The sequence below is a fragment of the Anolis carolinensis genome, chromosome 2 (genome assembly GCF_035594765.1).
Source record: "Anolis carolinensis isolate JA03-04 chromosome 2, rAnoCar3.1.pri, whole genome shotgun sequence".
Lineage (NCBI taxonomy): Eukaryota > Metazoa > Chordata > Lepidosauria > Squamata > Dactyloidae > Anolis > Anolis carolinensis.
In genome coordinates, this window is record NC_085842.1 from 246969963 (window position 1) to 246992628 (window position 22666).

Below are 22666 nucleotides of genomic sequence, written 5' to 3' on the forward strand. Positions count from 1 at the left end.
TCCATGGCTTTAAAATTCCAACAGCTAATTTAGCTGTCGGAGGTCTTTTGGCAGGTCATTCCGCAATCTTGGGAAAGCTAATGAAAAGGTCCTCTGGGCAGTGGTTGCCAGTCATGTTCTGGCTAGGTGGAGCAGATGCCCCTCAAAGGACCTCAGTGTTTGGAGCAGATTGTACAGGAGAAGATGATTCTTTAGGTAACCTGGACCATATAGGACTTTAAAGGTCAAAACCAACATCTTGTACTTTGCCTGGAAACTAATTGGTAGCCAGTGGAGTGATTTTTAGGACAGGTGTAATATGCTCACTCCTAGATGTTCCAATGTAAAGCGCATTGCGGAAGTCCAACCCTGAGGTTACCAGTGCGTGCACTACCAACTTCTGTTCCTCCAAATCTAGGAAGGGGTGCAGCTTGCATATCAGCCAAAGCTGGTAGTAAGCATTCCTGATCCTCCCATCTACCTGGGCTGACATTTGGAGAGACAGATCCAGGAAGACTCGCAAGCTGCAAATAGTCTTTCAGGGGGAGTTTAACCCCTGACTGGTTGACACACCTCCACCCTTGATGTCAAGCACCTCTGTTTTGTCTGGATTCAGTTTCAGTTTGTTTTCTGTCATCCAGCCCATTACCTTCTCCAGGCATTAATTCGGAGGAGACATGCTATCCTTAGCTGAAGCTGTTTTGGAAGGCATGGAGAAATACATTTGAGTGTCATCAGCATACTGATGACACCCTGCCCCATGCCTATGGATGATCTCTCCCAGAAGCTTCATGTAAGTATTAAAGAGCAGTGGAGATAGAATAGCACCTTTAGGGACACCACATAGCAGATCCTCTTTTTTTGAAGATCAGCTATCCCCACGCATCACCATCTGGAACCTGCCTGAAAGGTATCACCAGAACCACTGCAGCACAGTATTAAAGTTTCATTATACACAGTAGCATAATAAAATGGTGCCCCTTATGTAAAATAGCAAAACCAAGATTTGCTTTTTGGAATTTTTCATATTTTTAAGCCATGGATGGTTCAATCCCTTGTTACAGAGTCTGAATACAGAGGGCCAGACTGTATTAGGAGTCACATTTCATTCTGGGTTCTATCTGAGGATGAGACATGGAAAAACAAAAAATCATAAGTATAATTTCGTGTGCTCAATTAAATCCACAAATAATAAGATAACATACATTGAGAGCATGTTATTTATTATCTATTTAAAACTGAAGAGAAATGGCATTGCTCATGCTACAAAATCTTTTGCATGGACTCAGAAATTGACTGATCAATTGCAACCTCCCATCTTCTGATGCAGTTGCTCTCAAAACATATCACTACTAATGATTTTGTGTGTAAAATGTATCTGTGGGACCAGTCCAGGATTTCACTTATTCGCACCAACAAAATATGTCCTCCCTAGGCATTTTCTAGGTCAGTGGTTCTCAACCTGTTTACCAGCTGTTCGGATTTTTGGGAGTTGAAGGCCAAAACACCTGAGGACTCACAGTTTGAGAACCACTGTTCTAGGTCCTCTAGCATGAAACGATGGTATTTTGGAAAGAAAAGTCCTTCATTTCAATAGGGTTTGCTATTATCCATGGTTTTATGTATCCATAACCATCTTTATTTTATTAAGTACTCAAATGATGTGTGTATATAAACAGTAATGCTGAATATATTTTGTTTATTGTCCATGCATTCAGAAAATAAAGAAATATAATATAAATTCAAAAAACATCAAGTACAATATTCAACTGTGGTTTCACTCTGTCTAATATTTAGTACGTTGAATGGGTACAAAAATTCTGACAGATTTATTTAAGGATGTAAATTAAACCAGATTTCTTCTATAATAAGCCTCATCTAAGAGATCTGGAAAAACTTGGTAATAATCAAGCATTTATCCTGTGGGTTGGACACTCTAGTTGCAGTTAGTAGGAGAGAAGATTTCCTCTGTGTCTTGTAATAAAAAGAATACCTTTCTGTGCATACACATGGCAAGAATTACGATACTTGTGTTACATTGAATGAATGGGGCGGGCACTTTTCCTGCTTCTAATTATATGCATTCAGTAACACCTCCATAGAAGTTCTATATTTCAAGGGATTCTGATTACAGAGAAAGAAATTTTACAACTCCAACCCATACAACCTTTATCTACACCTTAGCATGACTTATGAAGCAAGTTGGATATATGATTACAAGGACCTGTGTTCCATACCAAGTGTGTATTACATATCAAGGATGAAAAATGACTGCTCTGACATTTTCCAGCTCTAAATCCAAAACATTAAAAACGAACCTTTGTTTTGTGTTTGGGATAAATCTCAATGCTGCCTCAAAGATATCCAGCATGGTTTCAGGGACTAATCATTTTGACACAGTGGTGGTCAGACCATTTGTCTACACCAAGCCTGCACAACACCCTCCAGTTGTTTTGGGCATCAGCTCCCAGAATTCCTGGCCACTGGGCAAGCTAAATAGGGCTTCAGGGGGTTAGAGGCCAAAACATCTGGAGGGCCATGAGTTGTGCAGGGCTGGTCTGCACAAATGGGTACCATCTTTCTGGAGTTACAGGCCCCTTGTACACTGCCCTATATTCCAGGATCTGATCCCAGATAATCTGATTTATGAGTCTCTACTGGGATCAGATCCTGGGATATTGGGGCAGTGTGGAAGGGGCCTCAGAGAGCAGTTGCTGTCAGAGCCCTTCTACACTGCCATATAATCCAGACTAGCAAAGCAAATACATATTATCTGTTTTGAACTGCCTACTCTGTCATATAATCCTTTATAAAGCAGATAATCTGGATTTTATATAGCTGTCTCAAAGGGGCCTCAGGCTATTTGAAGATATCTGAGATTAGGCCCTTATTTTAATTGGTTCCCACCACTTATTTTTAAATAAGTCCACAAGGAAGTTGAGATGTGTGATGAATGAAACATATTTTTGTAAGATCTTTTAAAAGATTTCATTGTTTTACTGTTGTTGCTGTTCGGCATATTGAATATGCTTGCTGGAAGATTTTGCCAGGAGTTCTATTTACAGTTTTGAAAACTTCTACTAAAATGCACCAAGTCACTTAAACTTTTCAGTGAGGGATAAAATGGTGACTTTTAAAATTATCATAGCATACTACTGCATGCAACTTGATGGGTTTCTAATTTATCATAGCATCCGTAGGAAGTATGGATGTGCCTGTGAATGCTTATGGCAATGTGTACAATTTTTAAATGAAAAATCTTTGCCATGATTCAAAGGCTTAAGCTCACAGAATATTATGACAAGCTACTTTTGAAAATTCTGTTTCAAGAGTAGTTTGCTAGGAACTGAGGATAGGATCTGCCATTTGAGAAAAATATGGCTGCTTTTGAACTAGTTATACTAAAATAAGTGCAGTTTAAGATTAATTATATAGGGAAAGGTGTGTGTATCTGTAAAATTGTTAGTGGTTTGTTGTTTTCATGTGGTTCTTCTATGTAAGACAGCGGGAAGAAAAATATTGCCCACTTGTTTCTAGATAGACCAGTCTAATTTATTAGGGAAATGTAGGAAAAATGACCCTCTTTATTTAAAAAAAATCATCGTTTGTGCTCTGAACTAGCAAGCTATATGAAAAGGTAGGCTGTTAGCATAAAGAATCGCTTCCTTGTAAATTCATACACTTTATCAAGTATAAAAGTCACATTTCATATTCCTATTGCACGTTACTGCCAGTATCTCTTTTTGATCCCGATTGAAGAATGATACTGCTTTATCTGGAAATATTGCTGCAGTAATTGTGCAGGTGAAGAAGAACCAATGTGACATAGGCTTTTTCTATTGATTCTATGTCAGTTTCATTCTCTAGATCAGGGGTCCCCAAACTAAGGCCCGGGGGCCGGATGCGGCCCTCCGAGGTCATTTACCTGGCCCCCGCCCTCAGTTTTATAATATATTGTATATACATATAATATTGATAATAGTATTATAATGTAATACAATATAACACTAATAATAATACCATATAATAATATTAATTATATATTCTATATTACATATAATATTACTAATAATATTACAGTATAGTGGTGTGCCGTCGCGCCTGGGGCTGTAAACTCTTAGTGAAAGAGGCATGGACGTGACATCTTTCCCCAGGGGATTGCTTCTTGCCCTCCTTTAGGGAAACTGGAACTCCCAAGGACCAAAACACTGTAGTTAACTCAAAAACTGGGTTTATTCTTCACAAAGGGGGTAAAAGAAAATATACATTACAGTCTTTGATTGTTTAAGTCCATGAAGTTTGTCCACATCCCTCTTTCTCTGGCTGTGAATGCCGGAGCAAACTCAGCCTCAGTCCAATGACCTATGTCTGAAGACAAGAGTCTTCCTCTGTTGCCAAAGGACTGATGTGAAGGCGCTTGAGACTCCTCAACGTTGTTCAGGTTGGCCCTGAACATGAAGTGTGAGTCCCAAGGGTAAGAACCTCAGAATTGGTGCTGAGAGGTAACTTTTGAAGGGCTTTTTGAGCCAAGCCTCTCTTTCACGTCCATCCGATACAGAACTTGCTGATGGAATGAAAAGAGGAAACACAGTCCTACTCCAGGAAGAGGTGGAGCCAAATAGTTTAGCTAAGTGAGCAATATAACAGGTACAAACAACATTGATTGACAGATATAAATAACCAATCCAACTACATTTACAGGGTAAGGGCAAAATCAGGCATGATACAACAATTCAAATCTTGCAACTTATAGTTCCAACATATAGATGGCGCCACTCGCGCCATCACACTCCCGGCCTAGATTTCCGGACTTTCGGAAATCTAAACAAAATGGAGTTAAATACCTTTAACTCTAATAACTTTAAGACTGTACGTCTTGTGAAAATAACTCAACCATGTCGCTAATAGGCCTGTCAAACAAAGAAACCTTTTCGTTAGAGACGACTTTAACCTGGGCCTTGCACACTCTATTGTCAGAGCTAGGATACAATTTTAACACAATACCCTTAGCCCATTGGTATCTAGGAGCATCTTTGATTAAGTAACACCAAATCCCCAACCTTTACGTTGGCACCTAACAATCCAAAACCCATAGTTTCTTAGGGCAGACTGAGTAATTGACCTTCCTTGGTGTTTGACTTTTGTGTGGAAATGCTGTGTCAACAGCAGAGCTATGTGGCTATGGTGTGGCAAAATAAAAGGATTTTTAACACAGGATCTAATCTTTGCTCTTTTTAGTCTACCTCCAACCCTAAGGAGACCCTCATTGTCCAGGAAGGGGTTCAAGTCCTTTAAACAACTATTTTTGGGCAAGGATGCTTTTCTTTCTAAACAAGCTATTTCTTCTAAAAAACACTTTGAGTGGATCTCAGGATGACTGTTGAGGCTTTCGAAAGATCTTGGGGCTGAATTGCACCACTGTTTTTTGTAGTGATGTAATGTATGAGCCTGGCTATGGCTGCCTGAAGTCTAGTCCATTTTGAAAATCTTTCAAACTTGGCTGGATTTAAACCTTGCCTTGATAAGTCTTGGCCATCGATGGTAGATTTGCAGGACTGAATTTCTGGCAATTCAGTGTCTTTGAGCACGGAGATGCTTTCTGGAAAGGAAGGATTTTGAAGACATTTGGGTCCAGTGATCCAGGATGACTTGGACAACTTTGCGGCTGATGTTCCTCGGGATGTCACATCTGCCGGATTTTCTGAAGTGGATATGTAATGCCACTGCTCTTCTCCCTCCGCACACACGCTGGCTGGTTCAGCGTAGTTGCTTCTGAAGAGGTCTTCCACAAACTGGGTGATCTGGGTCTTTACCTTCGGATCTTTTAGCATCCTTCTTCTTAAGGACAGGAGACGATGAAGGGCAACATCTCTGTTGTTGGGTAGAGATGGCCTTTCCGGCTTGAAAGGTAAAGGTGCTATCCAATTACCTTCAGAGACTTGAGTGACTTGGCTGTTCATCATCTCAAGGAACTTCTGTTCATTTTTAGAGAAGGCTGTTTGCTCATCTCTCTCTGTGACTTCGATGATGGAAGAGTAATCGGGCATTACTCCCTGGCAGCAAACTGAGATGTGGCTGGCACATCCTTGCATTAGTGAAGGCCTTTTAGTGACAGGCTGGAACATCTTGTTCAGGCAGACTGGGCCTAACACCGTCCATCCTAAAGGCAACTGCTGGGCCATGGGTGAACCCTTAGGACCTTCAATCTGGTTGCTAACACGGAACAGTGTGGGACAATCTGCACCAATAAGCATGACGATGTCTGTTTCCAAGTCCAAAGCTGGAATTAGATCTTGAATACCTTTGAGATGAGGATGGGCTTGTACCACCTCCTTCGTGGCTATCTGTTCTTTGTTCCTGGGAATCAGGCTGCATTCTATAAGGTCAGGAAGATCGTACCTGACCTTTTGTCCAACAGGCGAGATTTTGAACTTTGTTGCAACTCTGCCATTCATCTTATTCTTTCCAGAACAAGTGGATATGGTGTAATCTATTGTCTCGGTATGAAGGTTGAACATGTCGAAGAACTCTGGGGTTGCAAGAGATGCGTCACTTTGGGCATCCAAGGCGACGTAGACCCTTTTCTTATTCCACGGCTGCTTGTCTGGATACACCTCTGCCAGGCAGATTGGGTGGCAAATCCTTGGCTTGTGGCTATTTTGACAAAGCTTGGTGCAGGCAACCGCAGGAGCCTTGAGGGCTACCTGTGGTTCTGTAGGCTTTTGGTCTTCTTTGGTTTCTTCTTTGGCAGGAGAATTTGACTTTGCTTTGAATTGAGGGGAATCGAAGTTGTGCATTGCAGAGCAATGCTTGATGCTGTTGCAGTGTTGGCATTTAACCTTTTCTTTACAGTCCTTGGAGAAGTGAATAGTGGCGCCGCAGCATCTAAAGCACACCTTGGCCTTTTGAACTATTTGGAGTCGTTCTTTGTAAGGCTTCTTTGCGAACTCTCTGCATTCAGCTAGGCTGTGTGGTCTTTGATGAATGGGACAGGATATGGTGTTGTTGCTGACTGGTTGAGCAGAAGCTGCAGGAGTTGCGTCTGTCATCTTGACACTCAGGTTCCTTCTAAGATCTTTGCCCTGGGCTTTGTCTTCTTTGGAGGTCTTTTCAGGCTTTAGGTCTTGGTACAAAGCGAGAAGACCTGTTTGAGGGTCATTCCTCTCACGGGCTGCTCTAGTGACGAAATCCACCAAAAAGGTGAAGGGCAGGTATACATTTGCATTCTCCTCTTTGTACTTGAACACCTGTTTCCCCCAAGCTTCTCGAAGAGGAAAAGGAAGTTTGCAGAGGATGGCACTCTGTGACGTGTACTGGTCCAGACATGCTAAACCTGGGAGCTCTGGATTTCCTTTGGCTGAAGCTAGCTCTAGTAAAAGATCACTAAAGTCCCAAAGCTGTTTGCAATCTTTCATCTTCAGTGATGGGAACCTGTTGAGTCGATCCATGAGGGATGCTTCTATCTCAGTGCTCGCACCGAAGCGCTGGTCCAAGCGAGACCACGCTGTGGACAAAGCTCTTTGGGGGTCTGCTACATGAGCAGCGTAAAGTCTTTTTACTTGCTCGGCTGAGCTGGGTCCAAGCCACGCCATAAGAAGGGACAGTTCTTCATCCGCTTCTAGCTTGAAATCTCTAATGGCCCTCATGAAGGTGATTTTCCACAGAAGGTAGTCATCCGGTCGGTCAGTGAATTTCTGGACGCCTTTGTCTCTGATGTCTCTTCTTGGATTTCTCAAGAGGGAACCCAATTGAGACTCCAGTGTGTAAGGGTACATCTGAGGAGTGTGATGTGGCCCGACGAAGTCAATGTTCTTCGGTTGAACACATCTTGTCTCGATGGTAGGCGATGCTGGGTTCAGCAGATTGCTGGCAGGCAGCACCTCTGAAGCCTTCATCTTCAGCGATGGGAGAATTGACTTGGTATGCAGGGATGAATGTGGTGGTTCACTCCCGGCCATGCCTTGCCAATGTGGATGGACATCTGGATGTTGTTGAAAGACGTCATCCATTCGTTCCCAAGTAGACAGGTGGTATCTCTGAGGCCTAAGTGCAGGAATGGACTCTGACAGAGATGGCACTCTCCCGGCCGTGCTTTGCTGTACTTCTGAGGAATGGGCTGGCCTTGAAGTTGCGAACACTGGAACAGGTGAGCGATCTTCAAGGTGGCAAAAGGAGATATGACTCTGCACTACAGGTGATTCCAGTTGCAGATGTGCTGAAACCTTTGCTGTAGGCTCTTGTGTTGGCAGGAAATTAAGGTTTTCTTGGGTTAGTTCCTGTGATAGGACTTTGGCTAGAACGTTAGCTCTGACTATCTTTTGTGCTGTGTCTCTTTTTACTTGAAGCAGATCTAGATCCCGTTGCAGCTCATCTTGCTTGGCTTCAGCCATTGCAAGCTCTATTTCTCTCTGGGCCCTGGCCTGTGCTAGGTCAGCTTCTTGTTGGGCCCTAGCCTGCGCTAGATCAGCTTCTTGCTGGGCCCTAGCCTGAGCTAGAAGCAGTCTCTGCTTGGCTTTAGCCTGTTGAAGGAGGAGTTCCTCTTCATTGAAGGCAAAGTCTTGCCTAGCCATTTCTGCAGACGCCTCTGCTTCTAAAACCTCTTTTCTAATTTTCAAACGGACAGCCTCTCTGTTGTAGTGGGCTGCTTTGGAAGAAGTACTGATGAATGAGTGTGTGGATTGGGAGGAACTGCTACGCCTAGATGAATGCTTGGATTTAAGGCTAGCATCATTAGATGGAATCTTGAGCAGACTGGATCTAAGGCTTACACATGGGGAGCCTTGAACCCTTTCTTCTGCACCTTCTACAAGGGGGGATTTGACCCTTGTTTGCAAAATCTCATTACTATGACTTGCCATTATGAAATTCAAAAGGAAACTTATCCCAAGTTTCAAACAGTACAAAATGCAATACTATATAACTATACAATTAAAGGCACACAAAAGGGCAATGCAATACTTTAAACAAGACAATTAAAACAGCTGCTTAACTGAGAAGTTAAGCCTGGGCTTTCATAAACTTGCAGCAGGCTCTGAAGAAATGGCAGGAACTGCAGAAGGTTGGAATTTATTGCTTTGCAAACTGGGTTCTGGAAGAGGCTTGGTTGGTCTGCAAAGGCTGACTTCTGGAGAAATGTATCTACTTTGCAGAAACCTGGATTTTGCTGCAGTTGCAAGAGCTGAATGTAGCGATTTGCTGGCTTGCTTGATAAACAGAAAAGGCGGGAAACTTAGCAAATGTATCAATTTTGCAAAGGCTAGGCTTCTAGCAAATGTATCCACTTTGCAGAAGGCTTCAACTTGCTGCAGCTGCAAGAGCTAGATGTATCAATTTGCTGGTGGCTTGAGATGCAAAAGAGCGGGAAAGCTTGTAAATGTCTCAATTTTGCAAAGGCTAGGCTTCTAGCAAATGTATCCACTTTGCAGAAGGCTTGAACTTGCTGCAGCTACAAGAGCTGAATGTAGCAATTTGCTGGTGGCTTGAGATGCAAAAAGAGCGGGAAAGCTTGCAAATGACTCAATTTTGTGAAGGCTGGGCTTCCCTCTGGAGGCAAAGGCAGGCTTCTTTTGACTTCTTTATCTTTAGGAGACTATGGGCTTGGCAAGTTTAAGGCCCTTTCACTCCTTCTTTTCCCTTCTTAGCACTTCTGGAAGGCTTCTTTCAGCAGTTCTGGAAAAGAAGGCTTCTCTCTCAGCACTGTGCCGTCGCGCCTGGGGCTGTAAACTCTTAGTGAAAGAGGCATGGACGTGACGTGACATCTTTCCCCAGGGGATTGCTTCTTGCCCTCCTTTAGGGAAACTGGAACTCCCAAGGACCAAAACACTGTAGTTAACTCAAAAACTGGGTTTATTCTTCACAAAGGGGGTAAAAGAAAATATACATTACAGTCTTTGATTGTTTAAGTCCATGAAGTTTGTCCACATCCCTCTTTCTCTGGCTGTGAATGCCGGAGCAAACTCAGCCTCAGTCCAATGACCTATGTCTGAAGACAAGAGTCTTCCTCTGTTGCCAAAGGACTGATGTGAAGGCGCTTGAGACTCCTCAACGTTGTTCAGGTTGGCCCTGAACATGAAGTGTGAGTCCCAAGGGTAAGAACCTCAGAATTGGTGCTGAGAGGTAACTTTTGAAGGGCTTTTTGAGCCAAGCCTCTCTTTCACGTCCATCCGATACAGAACTTGCTGATGGAATGAAAAGAGGAAACACAGTCCTACTCCAGGAAGAGGTGGAGCCAAATAGTTTAGCTAAGTGAGCAATATAACAGGTACAAACAACATTGATTGACAGATATAAATAACCAATCCAACTACATTTACAGGGTAAGGGCAAAATCAGGCATGATACAACAATTCAAATCTTGCAACTTATAGTTCCAACATATAGATGGCGCCACTCGCGCCATCACAAGTGGTATAGTTCAATATAGTAATATATAATGCTAATATTGTGCTATGCTAATAATATAATATATTGTATGTACATATAATTTGTAAGCCACTCTGAGTCCCCTTTGGGGTGAGAAGGGTGTGATACAAATGTAGTAAATAAATGCAGTAAATAAATAATAAATAAATTTTAGACTTAGGCTCACCCAAAGTCTGAAATGACTTGAAGGCACACAACAATAACAACAACAACAACCCTAATTAACTTGACTATCTCATTGGCCAGAAGCAGGACCACACTTCCCATTGAAATCCTGATTTAAATATTGTATTGTTCTTTCATTGTTGTTGTTTTTGCACTACAAATAAGACATATGCAGTGTGCATCGGAATTTGTTTGTATTTTTTTCAAATGATAATCCGGCCCCTCAACAGTCTGAAGGCTTGTGGACCGGCCCTCGGCTTAAAAAGTTTGAGGACCCCTGCTCTAGATATGTCTTCAGCTGACTACTCTTATGCTTGTCTACTTGGATGCAAATCCTATTAATTTAACAGGACTTGTCTTCTTGGAAGCAAATCCTATTAATTCAACAGGGCTTGCTCCCACAGAATGCAATATAGCCATTTCCCTTCAGTTTGAAAGCTGTGACACTATAAAGTTGATTTGTAAGCATTTAAAAACTTCTGTGAAGTTACTTATTTTGTTTAAAAAACGGTATTTCTGGAAATATGCTTATTAATATCTCTGTTTATAATCCAAGCACAGAGAGGATGTGCATGTCACAAATTGGATACCTGAAGAATTAATTTTAAATTAAATATGAATATCAGTATGCAGTACTGTTGATCAGTCACATTTTGGCACTGTTTCTCATTTATGTGCATTGATTTTCCTACTCCTTTGCATCTACAGCAAAAAAAGCAGCATGTCTGGCATGGAAAGAGAAGCATTAAAAACACCCTCTTCTAATTCTACATTTCATGTGCCAAAGAACCTGCCTTTTGTTGTATCAAGAATTCATGAACTGTTTAAAAAGAAACTAACAAAACATACACAGAGACACAAAATGAGAGAAATCACAATATCTGGTTTTGTAACTTGCTTAATCTTCTCCAAGAAGTTGAGAACTTTATAAGTTAATAAGAAGTGCTCTAGCAAGGATTCTTTGCATGAACCCATGACAATAAATCTTTCTAGTAAATTTAAATCTAATAAAAGTAAAGCTTTTGTTAAGCTAATGGATCTTAATTGTCTATTCAGGACCAAGTGACCCCAGAATAGCTTTTATTGAAATAGCAGTAAATCACACAATATTTATTTCCCTAGGAAAATTCCTGCTACCTTCCTCCCAGGATATTGTGACAGTTGGCAGCTAAAGCTTAGTGGAAACAAGGACCATAGTGGCAAAACATGTCACCATCCCTGCTAATCAAAAAGTCAAAGCATTTCTTCCATGCGAGTCCTGATTTTATTACAACATTGTCTAGAAGGCATCCCTTATCTGTCACACAACAACAAATGAATATGGTGATGATTTTTCAATTTTTTTTAGCCTATTTGCAAAGGTAAAAAGTCAGTGGTTCCCCAATGGTTTACAGTTACATCCTTTATATTAAGCCTTAATCTTGCTTTTGCTATTGCAAACCTAATTTCAATTCAGGTTGGAAAGAACTGTGTGGAAAGAAAGAGAGAAAACTGGTAGAAGAAAACAAAGTGAATTATTGTGAACTCATGTTATGTGTTTTGTATGTGTTTTACCCTTGAGCCTCAGGGTGAGGGAGTGGGATGGGAAGTGGGTAAACAAAGTTTCCTGAAACTAGGGGCTTGTCTACACCACCCTGAAAAGGACCAGAAGTCATTATTATTTGAGAAACTTCAGATGAACCATTGTTACTGTTACATCCATTGCAGTGTTGTTTGTTTTGTTTTGTTCTTTTTACCATTCTCTTACTCTGCAGAAGCCCCTGCTCCTTACTTTTGAAAAAAAAAACTATTGCTCTTTGAGGCACGTTTTTTAGGTTTAGTATTGAGAAGTCTCATTGGACATTACATTGTGATATAACACATGTTCCTTGGGGAGATAGGGCGGAATACAAATAAATGTCAAACCACAGTTAGTAGCATACCCATATAGTTTGATATGCAGAGTGCGGAAGATTGTTTGCCCTTACCCTGTTAAGGATATAACAGCCCTTTTTACTTTGTGTGTCCCTGAACTCAAGTCCTGATGAAAGAAAAACACTTGAGTCAACTGTGCTTTAAAGTAGAAACTGAAAGTAGTTCATTCACTTTAAGGATAACAAAAACATATAACACAGTTCACAGTAGTTATCCTCACTACAAAGAAAAAGCAAACACTCTCTCCTTGAGAAGTCTTCTTGATAATACGAAAGAAAAGCATAAACAGTTCAACTTCTTTCCTTACGAAGTTCCACAATGCTCTTGACTGGTGAAGTGAGAGAAACACTCACTCTTGGCTTTTCCTGTAGTTTCTTTTCAGCTTCAGCAGCATCAGTGTGTGGCTACACCAGTGACTAACAGCCAACACCAACTACTTACATCAGTAGCTAACACAGTTTGTTTTATTCACAAGGCTTGTTAACACACCCTTCTAACACACTGCAGCTGCCACCCTCTTGTTACAAAGGTTCTGGTCCTTATTACTGCTTAGGAAAGGTCTGTAGTAACCTCTGAGTATCAACAATTTATTTATTTATTTATTTACTGCATTTATATACTGCTTTTCTCACCCTTGGGGGGACTCAAAGAGGTTTACAACATAATAATGGCAAAATTCAATGCCAACCATACATGTTGGCATTGAAAACATAACAAACAGGTCAAATCATAAACAATAAAATGAACAATGATGATGATGATGATGATGATGATCATTCTGTACAAGCAAAGCCAACCGACAGCTGTTCCTTGTTATAATGTAAGTTGACTGGAAGAAGCTTCATTTTGCTTTGAACGGCATCATCATCAGTAGTTTTACATTTCCAATTTAGTCTCAATCCACTCTGAGGCCAATCCAAAACGTATGTTACAGAATTCACCATGAAGTCATTGAAACATTAGTTGATTCAACAATGTCAAATGTTTTATTTGCAAAATTGTGGAAGAAACATGATCATTTTCAATAATCCACAGTTATAATTCTAAAGTCTATTTCAACACTTACACAGATGGGCTTGACTTTCTCTTCTCATTGACAGTTTTCCTTTTATACATTATTTTTTCAAAAACATTCTTAACACTGCTGAACTCTGATAAGCAATAGACATTTTAAAAGTATTGTGGCACAGTGTGGAGAACACTAAAGTTTGGTACAACTATGAAGTCAGCTTCTGGCTATATGTATGGTAGCAAGAAATGTCATATCCTTCCTCTCAGCATTGTTCACATGGACATTTTTACTGCATGTGGAAGTTGTTGAATATATTTTTGTGCTATAAAACAATTATTTTCATAACTTTTGAACATTTTGAAATATTGGGCGAAGCTTTGTACAAATGAGGTTTATGGCAAAAAAAAAATCCTCTTTGAGATTAATGTATGACTACCTAGCTGTCTGTCATTTTTTCTTTCTTTTTTAATGGTAAAAGCTCATAACATTTCCTCAAGCCTTTGCAGATACCCTGTGAGAATATCACAGCCTGCAGACCACAAGTTAAGAACCACGAGTCTAGACCTGTTCCGTCCCCCAGAGGTTTGGTTTGCATTTTTATAGTTGTAGGAATAGCATCTGTTTGCATTTGCTCCAGGGTTGCTGCAGATTCTGCAGCAGTCTGATAGTTTAGCCTTTTTGCAAGTCTTTGCTGCTTGCAGCCTGCAAATGTATCATTTTGTTCTGGAGACCGCCCCTTTTTCTGGGGAAAGAAGCTCCATTTTGAGAAGCCTATTCTGCCTTCTAGACTGAAGGAGAAACATCATATATGTGCTTGTGTGGCTAAGCCAGGCCAACTCTGAAAAGGCCATTGTAAGTACAAACAATTGACCTGCCTTTAAAACCAATGCCCAGCAAAGATAGGGGAAAGACCTGTTCTTTCTAATAGCTTTGGCACTGGGGCAGAGAACATCTTCGGATTTCTTTGCCACTGGAGGAAGCCCTACCAACTTCGCCTCAAAAACTAGCTTTGGGCTTAGATAGTTATAGATCTTTTGATAGCAGCTCAGAGCTAGGGTGAAGAGGATCTCAGGACCTCTTTGCCTTTGGTGGAAGTTAACCTAGCAACCAAAAGAGGGAAAGCAAGCAAGGAACATCTGCAAGGTTTTATAAGTGGACTGTTTTTATTTGCAACTTTAATTACATGTGCCAAGTCTGCCAAGGACTTTGTGAAAATAAAATTTTGTTGGATTGTTCTACTTTAAGTGCCTTTGGTTACTGGGATTTCCAGAGCTTCTAAGTAAGGCCCCGCAGTTCACCTGGGCAAAGGAAGAAGCACATCCTAAAGCTTTAAAAGGTGCCTGGGTGTGACGGCATAAGACCAATAAACATACTGATTTGCTGTTCTCCCTTCTACCTCTGAGTCCCTTTGGGGTGAAATAGAGTAGGGTAAAAATACAGCAAATAGATAGATAGATAGATAGATAGATAGATAGATAGAAGCTACAAGTGTGATGCATGTTAGATGGAGGAGAAAAGCAGATAAGACCACAGAAAGACTGAACACTTTGGTGTCATTTCTTTTCTTGTATTGGATAATTTGAAGCTATGCTTTTCATTTTGAGATGTTTGAAGCTGCTTCCTCATATCACTGGGATTCTTGTTGTATGCCTTCAAGTCAGTTCTGATTTACGATAATGCTCAACCCTATCACATAGTTCTTGTTCAGAGGAGATTTGTCTTTGTCTTCCTCTGAGCCTGAGAGAGTGTGACTTGCCTAAGGTCACTCAGTGGGTTTCCATGGCCAATTAGGAATTCAAATCCTGATCCCCCCAGAGTTGTAGTTTTGCGCTCAATCCACTACACTATTCTGGCTGACTGAACTGCTTAGCTTAAAAATGATTCTTAGAGCTTTGGCCACAAGACAGTTAAAAGGAAATCAATGTATTCTGTCTTTTCTGTAAAGCGTGAATAAGGATGGCAAGCCAGTTGCTGTAAAAATCCAGCTTTTGCTAGAGAAGCAAAAGTTCAGACAAGGACAGTCTGCTGACATCATGAGAGAAGAAAGCTGCTGTCTTCTGGCAGGCTTCCAAATCTTTCAAGGAAAGAGGGTTTGTAATCTCACCCTTTCCTACAGCCCAAGGTACATGGCTGGTCTGAACCAAATGGGAGATGTTCAAAATTATTCCATCCAGTGATCTACCTATGGGCTATTTCAGTAATACTAGTGAGAGATGGAAGAATGCAGCCAGAATAAGTAAATAATATGTTAGATGAACAACCAGTGGGGTTTATTGAAGATAAGAGATGAAAAACTATGAATGGATTAGTCATGTGTTCAGATTTACTTTCCTTTAGATTTAGAAATATGAAGCACTCTTAAAGTATCTGGCAGCAAACGTTTCTAGCAGCAAAATATAAACAGTATGTTTTGCTACTGTCCTATCCACACTGGAAATGCCTGTAGTGTATATGGGCAAGCCAGCATTGTCTGGTTCCCTGCCATTCTTGTTGCAATGTGTATTCTAGTGAAGGTTCACAAACATATACAATATATATCTGCCCCACACATTATGACATGCTCCCCAACATCTGTTCAAAGAAGGAACTACAAGCCACTCAGAAATACCATGCTGAATAAGGCTACAGCAGACCAAACCACCAAACTCCTGCCAGTTTGGACTTACTCATAACCATTTCACTTTTGAAAATAATACGTATCTCCCAAGTCAATGACATTGTGATGTACATCCACGTGGAACCACAGCATGCAAACATATTCATGCCTGATTTGAAACAACACCTCTTCAACACATCTTTTTTGGGGGAGTGGGGGATTTTGCTTGACTTAGACATAATAATGAGTTGTCAGTGGTACACATCTGATCCATGGCATAATGATTTACCAACAGGATGCCAGCCATTGTTGGGATTTCACAACTAAGTAGGAAGTTGGAAAACCATTAAGATTTTTTTTTGGGTTAATTTATTGTGCAAACAAAACTGACTAATTTCAGGAGAGTGTATATAGCAGGAAAACAATGGGAGCCAGATTCAGCAAAGTGTGATTGCTTTTTACCTACTGCTACATTTACAGATTCCAGAGTGGCTTAACTTTACTACTCAAAGTTGTGAAGAGTAGCTAGATAGGAGACAAGGAAATGAGTGAAGGAAGTCTGAGAGGTCTTGTGTTGCTATGATACTAGTTCTAAGAATGTATTTCCCCCTTTTCTGCTCTTTCTCCATGATCCCAGGGGAGCTGGAGCAAAGCACCACCACTGAGGGACTGAATAGGATATTCCTTAAAAGGATTCACACTCTCTGTGGGGCCAAGAAATGGGGTTGGGGCAATGAATGCTGAAATTCTGTTTCTTTATAAAATACCTCCTTGATACAAAGAAAAAAATAAAATGAGTTTTCAATTAAGCAATGTTAAAAACTTATCTCAGATTCAATTCAATAAACATCATAAGCTGCAAGTCTTTTAAAAAAAAATTGTTTTGGATTCAGATTTATCGCCTGCTGATGCTGTAGTAAATGTGCCAAGAAAGCCCCTAGCACACTTTTTTTTCAGATATAAAGGAATCTGGATAAGATTCCAGAAAGCTACTTCAGAGATTACCCCAAACATAGTCCAGCCAACCCCATACAAGCATTTTTGTGTGTTTCCATGGCTATTTCGTACAGACACTTTGCTACTTTTGTCCGCATGCAGTTAGTTATGCTGAAAAAGTAAATCAAATGAACTTTCCCCACAAGTTTGTAGAATGCCCAGAAAAGAGCTATTATTCTCTCTGTGTTACTAAAGTCTCATAACGACAATTAAGTAGTCTAATAATTATTCCTTCATATAATTATCAATCTCAGAAGAAATAATTAGCCTGAACAATTTTCATTTCATTTAGCATCCTTTTAAAATGATCTTGCTTTTTGTTAATTAGGGCATTGATTTTCTGCCTCTCCAGTTTAAATCAATATACACATTTGCTGATAATTTAATTGGTTATGCAAATGAATAGCTAATATCGCCTTGCCTCAGACTGTTGATTAGTCTTTTACACACAATGCTTGTTTTGTTTTCCCTCTTATAGCACTGCAGTGATAATACAAACCTCTGTCAATCAGATATGAACATTGTCGGTGCATGGAGGAGAGGCTACACTGGAAAGAACATTGTGATCACTATCTTGGATGATGGCATTGAGAGAAACCACCCAGACCTGATGCAGAATTATGTGAGTTTCCATGGTCCTTCAGGTTGCTATTTTTTTCCTGCTGAGTGATACTAGTAAATGCATCAATGTGCTGGACTTATTTCACATGCAAGTGAGGAGAGAAATGCCTGAAGAAGGGAATGCTGAGAAATTAACACTAAAAATGAAATTACATTATCGCTTTAACCTTTAAGAATAATTTGAATTGACTACATAGGGAAGACATGAATAACCATTGATGTCATGGCCAGGTTTTCCCCACTGATTTGCTTCTCTCATTAGATGTGAAATATTTTAAGTGATTCTGAAACTAGGTATTCCTCAGAATTGTCTTCTAGTTTTATTCAGTCAGGTAACTTTTACTGTTGTTTTAATACATTTCACCCTCATTCTTGAGATTTTCAGCTCTAGGATATTACTGATCTATGAAATAAGGTTTAGGGCTCAAGCTCAAAAAGGTGCACTAGTTATGCAGTTGAGAGAGACAAATTCAATCATGTGTTGGCCAGTGTTTACTTTAACATTTCCAAAGGCAAATACATCATATTTTTCCAGTTGATCGTTCAGTGGTAATGGAGCTTCTTTTAGTCAATTATATATCTATCTCTTTTATATCCAAATGTGATTCTAATACAACATATCCCAAGTTTAATACAGTTGGCCCCACAAATTTTTATCAACAATTCAGTAATCTATGGCTTGAAAATATTCCACAAGGAAAAAAATCCAAAAAGTAAATAATGATTTTTGCTATTTTATATGAGGGACACCATTTCATTACACTATATATAATGGGACATGAGCATACATAGATTTTGATATTCACGTGGGCCTCTGAAACCTCAGTGGATTCCAAAGAAAAAGGGATTCCGTCACTTCTTGGAATGATGCCAAGTTTCAGGTCAACTAGTTTCACAATAGATCAATTTTTGATAAGGTTCAGTCCCAGATATCTCAGTAGTCAGGCTCTTAATACATCCCGTGCAGTCCTGAATTTATTCTTTATACTGGAAATTTATGTACCATCCAAAATTCACTTTCACAGTTTAAAAGTCATAGTTGTTACTTCGCTAATCATTTCAGATAGCATTCTCATTTTTGAAGTCTTTTAAGCTATTGAGATTTACTTTGAGATCTGGCACCTGAGAATGCATCTAAAGCATAGCTTTGCAGCCTGGAACTATCTCATTTTACAAGCAAATTTTATTTTAGTGGCAGGATAAATTTATCTCATATTGCCACAATCTAGTTATCTAGGGTCTCTTCCACACAGCTGTATAAAATCTACATTGAACTGGATTATATGGCAGTGTGAACTAAGATAGCCCAGTTCAAAGCAGATACTGTGGATTATCTGCCTTGATATTCTGGGTTATATAAATGTGTGGAAGGGCCCTAGGTTTGGATTCTTAGCCTGTGGTTCAAAACATGTTTAACATGTTGTCTAAACTGATTTCTCCAAAATGGAGTGCTTAAAGCATTTTCTTGTTTATTTTTTGTAACCTAATTTGTCAGTGTTCAATCTGGAGGTTAATGTTCCCAACTTCATTTCTTAGCTGGACAATGGAAATTTGCTGTCCTTACAGCTACATTCTTAACCTAAATGTTTGTATGACTTTTTAGGAACTTGAGACAAACAAATAACTGAGTTTGATATTTTATGTACCTAAAAATCAGTGAAATATAAATCAAAAGTATCTCCAAATATCAGTTCACAAAAAAAGAATGTTACAGTTTATAATGTTGCAGTTAAGGCAATTCAAGATAACTGTCATGGGTGGATTTTCAAAGGATGTTGCTGTTCACATGAAGGCTGGTGATAAGAGATAATGAGAACTTAAAAATATATGGAGGCACACATATTCCTCTTTCAGTTTTAATGTTTCAAAATTGTTTTATTATATAAAATGTTGTGATATCATCATATGATGTTGGCATTCTGGAAACAGAATAATGCATTTACCATATATACTCATGTATAAGTCGGCTGCATGTATAAGTTGAGAATAGATTTGGGGACTAAAAGTATGGATTTTGATATGACCCATAGATACATTGAGGATCATTCCGCAGAGAGGCAAAAGCAACAATATCACCTTGAAACCAGTCATCCCGGGCTTCTGCAGTCATTTCCCTACTCAGGCATTCAAAAAAGTCATGGGAGAGAGATTAGAGGTGGTTGGTGCTTCATTTTGGGTGGACTAAGCTTTTGCCTTTGCCATTCTGCTCAAATGAGGGAGTGGTCTTTTATTGATAAGAGTTAAGGTACAGTACTCACATTGACCCACAGGCTTTATGGATTGATTTTTTTTTACTAAAATTTCTTCTAAAATTTCAGCTTATGCAACATTTAACCCATAAATTACATGAGTATATGGGATAATTATTCATATAATTTATGGATTAAATGTTACATGAGCTGATTTTTTAATTTTTCTGTTATGACAGTTCAGCATAGTCTGAAACTTGATATTTATTGGGGGGGGGTTGCATGACTTACAGGCTAATATGAAATTTTATTTTTTTTGAAATAGGAATGCAATTAATGGTCAGCTTTTATACTATAAAAGCCTTTAACAATGAACTAATTAATGCATACATATACAATACAATTAAAAGTAACAATCAAGATTTACACAAAAGAACCATTGATATAACTGGCTGGCACAGTGTGCAGGTTGGAGTGCTTGATGCTATGCAGCAAGCATTTGATATCAGGGATCAGAAGTTCTTAGCTTTACCAAATAGTGCATGCTTAAGAACATGTATGGTCCTTGTATATCACTCTTATCTAAATCAGAGCAATAGAATAAATAATTGTCTTGTTATCGAAGGATGTAAAAGAATCCACAAAGGGCAAGAGTTATGAAAATTGTTAAAGATAATATGGATTACATCCTGTGCTTGCAGGAAAGTCTAAGAAAAAGGATAATACCCCATTATTGCATAACAGGATGTGGAGACATATATTTGAATCAAAAGGTACTAATAATGTGAATGGCATGGTAATTTTAATTAAAAATATAATAAATTGCCAATTGGAAAATGTAAGAAGGGATACAGGAGAGATGGGTAACAATAAGAGAGTTGACAAATAGAAGAAATAAAGTCCAGACAATGAAAATAAGCTGGCAACAATATGGCAAATTAATCACAACAATGATGTAAATATAGGCAGAACATTGAGATTAATCGAAAGAAGAGGGGAAAGACTAGTAGAGAACTTGTATACAGAAGATGGAAACCCAGTAGAGCAAAAAGAGATTCTGTCAGGACCCAGGCTGCAGAGCACCAATAACCATACGCAGAGGCCAGAATCTATATAATATCTTTATTAAGGAATTATATGAAGTCAATAAAAACAAGTGTAAAATATAGTCCAGAAGTAGACCCTTCAGGAAAGGTCAAATATAGTCCAGGAAAGCAATGTCCAATATATGATATTAAAGTCCAAAGTTATAATCCACTTCACCGAAACATACACTATTTGGCAAGCAATAGTGTGGGGAACTGTCCATAGTCTTTGAGGCTTAAGGTAAATCCGAAGCAAAGGAAAACAAGGCTGGAATCCGAGAAGCAGGGTCCGTGGTTTAAAACGCAAAGCAAGGCAAGACTTGAGACTTGGCAAGGTCCAACTTGAAACAAGACAATCGTGGAACAAGAACTGAGTCCATAGAAATCCGTGGAACAAGGCAGGGCTGGAAACTTGATTCAGGAGCTGGGAACTGGGGTACGAAGTCTACACACGATCTCACTCCACGAGCTGACGAATTGACTCCGCAAGGAATCCTTTGTGGCCAAACATCTATATAGGATCTTGTTTTCCCGCCAAAGCACACTTTCTCTGGGGAACAAGAACCGAAACCTATACTGTCCAGATGCAAGACTCCTTAAACTTTCCCAAGGGAAATAGACTTAATCATCTAATTGTCTGGCAGCTATCCGGGCGCTTCGGCGAGTCGCCTCCCGAGCGTGTCTATCTTGATTATAATAAAGGCGGCGAGAAAATGGGGGAGATTTCTCCTCAAGGCTTGTTTGGCTGACTTCTTGTGGACAAACATCCTGCAGCTGCAAGGGCTCCAAAACTGGCAGAAACGGTGGGAAACCCAAGTTTTCCTCTTCATCTGTCACAACAGTACTAGGAACGGGACTACATGGCCCATGAGTCATCACAGATTCAGAATTAGACAGGAGCAGGAAGTTGGTTCCAAAGTTGGGCTATAAAACAAAATATTAATAGAAAGAGGAGGAAGGAGAGAACAGGACAGTCCATTTGAGAAAGTGATAAGGAAACATCTGAGAAACAAGAAAAAAAGTTGCATGAGACTTGTATGAACAAATTACAACTGTAAAAGATGAAATAATAGAGAAAATATTTCAAACATAGAGAATGGATATGGAAATTAAGAGGGAAGACATCCAAAGTGAAGTAAGTAATATAGCAAAAGAAAATATAACGTACTAAGGGAAGTAAGAAGGAAAATGTTACAAAAATGGGACGGACTCCTACATAACTTTCATGCTTTTTACCAGGGGCAAAGGACAGATGTTGACATGGTTGTAAACAAAGATGTGTGTTTAATCATATACTATAGGAATGTGATAGAGTACAGGCATACTGGGGAATGATTGAAAGAGAAATTAATAGAATGTTAAATCTGCAAATAATAATGGCCAATAGAAATGTCTGACATGCAAGGAGTGTATAATGTGCAAAAGGATAGTATATGCTCAAATTGTTTTAGTGAGGGGTTGAAAAGAAAAAAACAAAGTGGACTCTGACAAATTGGTATAATTATATAGTTAATATGTTAAATGGGGGGGGGGGAAACACATTGTAAATTGAATAATATAGATAAAATAGAAAATGTTATAATAATTAAGAGTATGTGGGATCCAGTTAGGAATTGTTTAGAGCAGGGGTCCCCAAACTAAGGCCCGGGGGCCGGATGCGGCCCTCCAAGGTCATTTACCTGGCCCC

The 22666-nt window shown here is 39.6% G+C and overlaps 1 protein-coding gene across 2 annotated transcripts in view; it reads left to right on the top strand.

Annotated features, from left to right (window-relative positions):
- The window catches only part of pcsk5 (proprotein convertase subtilisin/kexin type 5), a 352794-nt gene that overhangs the window by 100692 nt on the left and 229436 nt on the right, over positions 1 to 22666 (top strand). For both annotated transcript variants that reach the window (XM_062972004.1, XM_008103279.3), the window contains exon 4: positions 17563 to 17706. In XM_062972004.1, the coding sequence (XP_062828074.1) occupies positions 17563 to 17706 (144 nt within the window). The remainder of the gene's footprint in view (positions 1 to 17562; positions 17707 to 22666) is intronic.